Source organism: Polypterus senegalus, chromosome 16 (assembly GCF_016835505.1).
Source record: "Polypterus senegalus isolate Bchr_013 chromosome 16, ASM1683550v1, whole genome shotgun sequence".
Lineage (NCBI taxonomy): Eukaryota > Metazoa > Chordata > Cladistia > Polypteriformes > Polypteridae > Polypterus > Polypterus senegalus.
In genome coordinates, this window is record NC_053169.1 from 32476435 (window position 1) to 32484773 (window position 8339).

Consider the following 8339-nt stretch of genomic DNA (forward strand, 5'->3'; position numbering starts at 1 on the left):
ATCCATTTTGGAATAAGGCTGTAACATAACAAAATGTGGAAAAAGTGATGCACTGTGAATACTTTCCGGATGCACTGTATCTTATAATGTAGAAAGTTGCCTGTTTGAATTCTGTAAATGCCAGAAGTGACTCTACTCCATTGGGCCCTTGAGCAAGGCCCATAACCGGCAATTTCTTTATCCTGGGTATGACGTCTAACTGCATCCAGTCCTGCAAACAGATCCTCCAACCTACAGGGAAAACTTGGGGGCTGGTGGAAAGATTGGCACTCCAGCCACTGCTCCAGTGTGGTGCTGAGGTGTCACCTGCAGAACTCGGGTCCCAATCCAGGTGGTTCATCTTGTAGTGGGTGTGCCAACGTGCTATCGGTGCATACTCCCAACTTCTCTCTCTCTCTCATAATGCAGAAGCAACTTCAAATAAAATCAATGAACCATGGAGCATATATGTCTATCAGGGGAACCCCCACAATCCCCCCAAGGTGTGTAAGCATAACATGTGTCCATCCATTTCCATTTATCTTATAATACAGAAACAACTTGAGTAATGCCTTTTTTCACCACTTTAAGTACCGGGTGTCACACAGATGGCAAATGAAACCAGGATACAAACCCAGACTCCATAAGTTTAAAAAGCAGTAAATTGTTGCAAAAGTTTATACCAAAACTATGAAAGATCACACTGTAGAGATCATATGTGTCCCCTATAGGCTCCAGCTGCCCCGTAATCCTGCCTTGAATAAGCTGATTAAGAAAACGGAGGAACAGATTACTTATGTATCTGTTCTCATTGATTACATTGCTTATCTAATGTTTGGTTATATTGTTTTTCCTGCAATGTAACTGTTCTTTTACCTACCTGGGATGATGTTTATAGTTCAGCATTTTAACTTGTGAAAATCCCATTTGTATTTGTGCTTCATTATATTCCGTGCTGAGAAATCTTCATCTGTTTAAACAAATATTGAAATGACCTGCCGATCCTTACCTTTATTTTATTTTGTATTTTAGGTACATTCGCAAATAAGTCCAAAAGCTCCTAATGCACCTGACATGTCTGTCTGTCCACAAAGAATTACTCTGCCTCCCAGAGGAATGATTTTGTTGAAATATGGCACACTTATCCTTCTAGGAAATTTGTCAGGATAAGTTCAATTTTCATTGAGATATCAGGAATACATTCAACTCTGGAAAATACGCCACTTCATAGCAGGGCAAATGAACACACTCACCAACATTCAATTAAATCCAATGACATTAACAGCTGTGAGTAACTGTAACCAGAATGATGTAAAACGTTCAATCCAAAATAAAAACCTATACCCAATATGCATACGCATCTAAACCCAATCTAAAAATATTTAGCTGTCATAAAGAGAAGACATTTGGTTGTTTCCATTTGACAGTTTATCTACCACCTTTATTAGGCGCAACAGTAAAATCCAGCAATCGTCTCACACTTTTAAATACTGAACAGGCACTTCATCCACAATTGCTTTTTGCCTTGCTGAAGAGATAGGCACTATCTGCACCCCTTGAAAAAAATGTAATACGTTTCGAATCTTACTCTGTCTTACTGAAAAGGCCCATTGCCTTCACGGGGCTCTGGGCGCGGACCCAGAACCTTCTGATTATAGGATCGATGCAATTTTGAAATGGAATCCGCTGTCCATAGAAGCTATTACAGCCACCACAAACGTATTAGGCCCCGTTTTTAAGTAAATGATATTAGAAAATGGTATTTAAATCAACTTTATTTACTATGCTTATACGTGTAATTAAATTATACCATCAGTTATTTTTAAATGTCGCTGTTGCGAAAATAATAATAATCTGCGACACCAAATTCTTTCATAAAGTGGCTAGATAAATTAAACACCCTCCAACTTTCAAAACAATTAAGTTTCCGAACGCACCTGAACTATATACATTTTACTTGTTTTTGAAAATAATGCTTCCACCAAGAATTTATATTTGGATTAAAGAGGTTCGCCAATACATGGACGGGAGGATGAAATCTAGGTTATTGGAGGATACCTTGATTTCTTTGTGGTTATAATAATCTTTGAAAACTCATCTTGTATGATATCGAGTTAAAGTATTATAAGTGTCACTTTTAAGATCGCTTCTTAAATGAACCGGAAGCACCGTGAACTACAACTCCCATCACTCCCTGCGTTAGCGGCTGCCGCATATGAAGTTCGGAAGCACCATGAGTCTCGGCGACAGCGTTAATACTGCAAATAAAGTCGTGATTGTCCCAGGAAATGGAGCAGGAAATGTAGAATACTGCAATTGGTATGGCTGGACTAAAAAGAAACTCAATAAGGTAAAGGAGATAACTTAAATGCACACATCCATTGATTGACGCGTGACACATTACTGTGTGGCTCGAGTCTCGGCGCTGTAAACGCTGAGAGATATAAATTTAGCTGGCCGGCCCAGTTTCGTGAAGTTTTAAGTTAATTGATTATTTTGTGTTTATTATTTTATGCTCTCTCCATGTTTTCTTTACTAATTTGTTTGTTGACGGCTTTAATAGCGAGAAACATACAATTTCTGAGAGCTTGACAGAGATGGCCGTGCCATTGACAGTCAGGAATCCCGTCACGGTGTTTTGCTTGGTTTTTGCAATACAAGTTAGTTTGTAGTTATTAATTTTGTGCGTATGCGCTCCCAAGTGATGCTAGCCCTACTACTGCGTTTTATACTACGAGTGCATACAGAACGTTGCAATATTTATTCACACACACACACACACACCAAAGTCGTTGACGTTTATTCAATTTGAGACTCTTAATTGACTCTGAGTGCGTGAGGAAGCAGTGAGTGATGAGCTGCGGTTGGTTCTTTCTTGCTCTTGAAGCTGTTGGGATAAGATGCTGCCAAAAATAGACGCGTCACTTGTAACACCATATAATATGTGCTGTTGCGGAAAGTGCCACCTGGTATTTTTTTAGATAAATTTGTATCCACATTTGTATCCATTCATTTTCTCAAGTTACGTTTTTACAAACCATCTCACTTAACTAGAGCCTTGTCCTATAGGCACAACTAGTCAAAAACTATTTGCAGGGTCCAGTTCTTGATGTATTAGTGAATATCTGTGATGATGTAGAGAGACATGCAAAATAAACACCAAAGATTGTCAGAAAAAGCCCTTTGCTTTTGCATGAGATGTTGCTGTGCATTGCACAATGTAGAACCAAGTTCAGGGTGTAGTTGTTAGCACTCATGCCTTACGGCGCCACAGGTTGGAGTTGAACTCTTAATTGGTATGGAATCAGTGATGACAGAATGGAACAGTGCTCTACTTGTTTTGTGCCTTGTGTCCAATGAGGCAGCTTTACGTTTATGATTAAGGAAATGGATGAATGGAAGTATAGCTACATTTTTTGTATCATTTGCACTCTTTCAGCAATATGCATAATATGGAGTTAGTACAAGGGCAGCATTGGCATGCATCTGCAAAGGGGAAGAAGGTAAAAGATTATTTTCACACTGAAAAGGAAAGAAGGTATGAGTTGCAAAGTTTTGGTTGTATAGCTATAATGAGGTGTGTGATGAATGCTGCACCTCTGAAATGTAATGTCTCTTACCGTCTACTCTTTTTAGTTTGGAAATACGCATAATATTTCACATTGCTGTGAACTATGTTGCATATTGTTACAGGCCCTTTGATTGTGCTGTTTATGCTGTATAGATTGCAATAATAATGTGATTTTTAGGTTGTCTGTAGCCAGAATCTATTGGGATGGATTGGTAAAAAGACACTTGTAAGTGCTAGAAACTGCACACAATATGTTCTTACCTGTGCTTCCTTTTTTAATAGATGAAGGGCTTGGAGTGTTTACTCGAGAACATGCCAGATCCTCGTAAGTAAGAATATTCATTCTTGCTGTTCTGTCTGTTGACCTTAGGTTGTTACTGGGTTAACTTTAACTGACATTTCCCTTTTCAGTGACTGCTCGAGAGACTGTGTGGCTTCCATTTATGGAGAACAAGCTAAAATGTGATGAAGAAACAATTATCATTGGGCATAGTTCTGGTGCCGCAGCTGCCATGAGGTAAGGCATTTATTCAGTAACTTCAGTAAGCTGTAATGATTACACGGATTTTTTATAACCCAATCTCCATTACTGCAATTCAAGATGTACTTATTGTGATAGACAGCTGGCAGCTCAACCCAGCTGGGACATCCAAAAATTTGAAGAATGGGGGAAGGCAGCTACTTTAGGACACTGCCTCCCCCAAAACGCTAGATGGCAGCTCCCCTGGAGTGTAGTAGTGCCCCGGATTCCCACAGGGCATCCTGGGACATGGAGTTCGGCATCACAGCCCTGATGGATGCCACCAGGGGACGCTATGAGAAGACTTTGCAACTCTTATTTTCTACATAGCCCGGAAGTACTAGAAGGTCATGGGAACAGAACCCCAAAGTACTTACGTTCTCTATCCGACCTGGAAGTGCTGACAAGTCACGTCATCGGAAGTACTTCTGGGTTGGACACTATTTAAAGGACTGCTGAGAACCCAGCAGGCGAGCCAGAGTTGGGTGGAGGTGGACAAAGCTTGCTGGGAGGTGTGGAGGAGAAAGAGAAAGGAAAAGAAAAGAATAGTATACATGCTGTGTAATTATTACTTGTGGCTGTGGAGAGCACTGTGAAGAAAAGAAAAGGAATAAAACGTGTTCTTGGTGCTTTTAACTCGTGTTGTCAATATCTGTCTGTTGGGTGAAAGGAGCGACAGTTCCCTCTAGTGTTACATTACATACAATATATTGAAATATAAGTGGGATATGGCTACTGCCTCACAACTCCAGTAATCCCAGTTTGAATCCCAGTCTGGTTATCATTTGTGTAGAATTTGCATGTTTTCCTTGTATGTGTGGATTAAGGGTCTCCAGAGAACATCGTAAATAGGTGCATGTTACATTCATTTATTACTCTAAATTGGCCTGGCAACACATTTGCATCTAAAATGTTAAAATAGGCCCCAGCTGACTATCCCGTGTTGTATGGTGTGATTTCAAAATGGACAAATAAAAAACAGCTAGTAAATATATCTACACCAACCCATGACCCTGAACTGAAGTATGCATATTTCATCAAGGGTGGGAGTATCAGGCTTCAGGCAGGTGCCATTACTGGTGTCAGTCCACCATAAATATTTTTTTATTTTTCAATTTTCTTAATGACTGGCCTTAATTTAGTCTTTTTAATTTTTCTGCTTGCAGGTATGTAGAGTCACACAAGGTGCATGCTATCATTCTGGTGTCAGCCTACACATCGGACCTTGGTGATGAAAATGAGAGGGAAAGTGGTAGGTAATTGAATTCTTTCTATTTAGTGACACATTTGAGTATTCAACTTGTTTAGTTATGAGTTTGGTTGCAGTTATTTCAATAAAAGTCAAAAGCCTTGAATTGTTTTTAAGTTATGTTTACTCTGTAAGTGTCTTTGTCTGTGTTTGCCCTATGCAATTGAAAATCCATTTCTCTTTATAATATTTTTAGCAAGCCAGATATAGCAGGTTAATTGGTCTCGTGGAGTAGAACACACATGCTGTTCAGTATTTACTTATTATTTCAGCATGTAGTTTTTACAAATATTCGGTGCACATTACCAATCTATTATAACCACCAACAAACTTGTATTGTCTTCTTCCTGCTATCACTACAACCCCTGATGAAGTATAATGCCAGCAAAATGTTTCATCTTTCATAGCATGACTTAGCATGATGTGTTTTGCAGATATTTTGACTGTTTCCTTAGTGACGTTTTTCCTGCCTCGAATATGCATACTAATATTAAAACTCTGCCAATGGTCAAATTCCTTTGCTTTTTTATGATCCCTGTTTACTGAGCTTTCAAATCAGCAGCTCTCATCCTGATCATGATTGTTAAGCAGAAAACAATTTAGCATGAAAGTTAATATGCAAGAAAAAAAAAAGAGTACACTTTCTCAACCTAAGTCCTGCTGAATTTGAATCGTTGTGGTTTGAAATTTTATTAGTTAATACTATTATGCTCATGTTCTGTAATAATCCCTTCTAACAGTTATTGAAATTCTTTTAGTGCTTATATCCTGATGTCCACTCAGAATATCTATACTGTATAGGTATTTACCTTTTTGTTACTACTTCTGGTAGATGGTAAGAGTTTTCAAAAGTACAGAACAAAGTGTAGCATTATCAAAACAAATTAGTTTTCCCAAAACTTTCAAAATCAGTGTAAACATTATTGCTAATTCACAACTTTTTTTTTGTTTAATTTGATAAACATTTAACATAGCTTCATCAATTATGATGATTAATTGCAAGTGTGTGTGTGTGTGTATGCCATGCAGGAGTACATATTCAGTCCACTTGAACATCATAACTCTTCTCTGGATTTGAAGACACGTACACATATTCCTCCAGTAAGTATTTTTATTGACAAACTGAATATTCTAAAGGTTTAGTTTTAAAGCCAAGGTAAATAATTTCTCAAGTATATTTCCGAAAAATAACAGAGAAAGCGCATAATCTCCAATGCTTCAAGTGCCAAAGTGTTTCCAAAACAAGACACATTTGCCTCTCATCTGGACAAAATGGAATAATTAGTTTCTACCAGTGAGCAATTAAAAGTCATATTTTCTGAATATAAAAATCACTCTGTGGAGGGCACCTTTGCCAGGCTGTGAACCCACTGCAAAAATGAAGACTAAAGAGCAGACCACAGAAATTGGAGACAAAATGACAAATATAGACCAGGGAAAGGGTACAAAAAAGTCAAAGTGCTTGGATGGGCCAGTGAGCACTATTGGATCCATCATCAGGACGTGTAAGGTGTATCACACCACCCAGCTGCCACATACAGAAGGATTTCCCTCAAACCTTTGTGTCCAAGCACGATGTTTAACACCACCCAGTTAATGAGTAAAGGATGAACTTGCCCCAAAAGACTTAAAGCTGTCCCTACTAAATACTGATGTGTGGCGCTTTGAAAAATGTGACCTGTATGAGTAAATATATTTTTTTTCCTCCCCTGAAAAAAAAATAAACTGTTAGAATGCTGAGGTTGTCAATAACATTGGAGGAATATGTGTAGGTTTCTTTTGTATGGCGATGGGGGATTGAACATTTTTGCAAGGCACTGTACATGTACAATATAAATGCAAGCTTCCTTATAGAGTACCTGCTTACTTGTGAATGCATGTCTTCTAAAATCTCTCATGATTAAAATTCACCAGAAAAGAATGAAAAAGCACCTTTTTCATTGAGGGCAGAGTTGATAAGGTTAGGCACAAAACTAAAATTTCATTTCTGGTTATTTTAATCAATTTTAGCAGAGCCCATACAGACTATTTTTTTTCCCCCCCCAATTATTTTTTTTTTTTACTCCTACCTGAACCTAAAGCATATTAAGAAAAATGACATTTATAATCTACAGCTTCTAAATATTTCAAATTCCAAGCATTATTATAAAAAATTAGATGTGTAAGGTCATATAATGAAAACAATTCTGAATACTCCTAATACAAGTTAGTTACAGGACACAAAAGTACTTGTACACTAAACAGATGCCTCATATCACCATAACACTTAATTTCCATGTCTTTCTTTTACCCAAGTTATTTCGATTTTGTTCCAAAGCCCCCCCAACTGCACCATGGTTTAATTTTTTTTTTTTTGTGACATAAATTTTTATTTTTTCCTTCCTGTTTTTTCAGGCTACTTTAACCGTCCTTGGCAGTGGGAAAAGATGAAGGAAAATTGCAGGCATATTGTTCAATTTGGCTCAACAGATGACCCTTTTCTTCCATGGGCTGAACAACAAGAAGTAGCCGACATGCTGGGTGCAGAATTACACAAATATACGGACAAGGGCCATTTCCAGAACACCGAATTTCATGAACTGATTAATGTAGTTTGTAAAATTATAAACCATTCAACCTAAACCTAAATCTCCACTGTATTGTGTTATTGAAGTTTGGAAAACATAAGCTACTTTTCATTTAGAATCAAGCAATAAAAAATGAGTGTTTTCAGTCTGTGATGGGTTGGTGGCACCCTGTGCAGGGGATTATTTCTGCCTAGTGCCTGCTGGGATATCCACCTGCCCCAAGCTCAGGATTAAGCAGGTTTAGAAGATGGTATGGAATGAACAGTTATGTGAAAACCTCAAGCAAGCTTGATTTAGGTCAGACATTGAGGGCTTCACAATGAAACATGCCCTTTACTTCTTCGGCATCTCTTTTGATATTAGGCAGCAGGTGTATGGCTGGTGAGCCTCTCTAGCAGGTTATTAAAAGAGAAGCATTAGGGTTGGATGTCCGCTAATAAGGTGGTCAGGCTG

At 38.2% G+C, this 8339-nt stretch overlaps 1 protein-coding gene across 1 annotated transcript; it reads left to right on the forward strand.

The window, feature by feature from the left end:
- The first annotated feature begins 2163 nt into the window (after positions 1 to 2163).
- Positions 2164 to 8034, forward strand: rbbp9 (retinoblastoma binding protein 9). Its single transcript, XM_039738750.1, has 5 exons — positions 2164 to 2329; positions 3833 to 3875; positions 3962 to 4067; positions 5237 to 5322; positions 7714 to 8034. Exons 1-5 carry the CDS (start codon positions 2195 to 2197, stop codon positions 7938 to 7940), a joined length of 597 nt encoding a protein of 198 aa, XP_039594684.1. The 5' UTR covers positions 2164 to 2194; the 3' UTR covers positions 7941 to 8034.
- Positions 8035 to 8339: the final 305 nt, after the last annotated feature.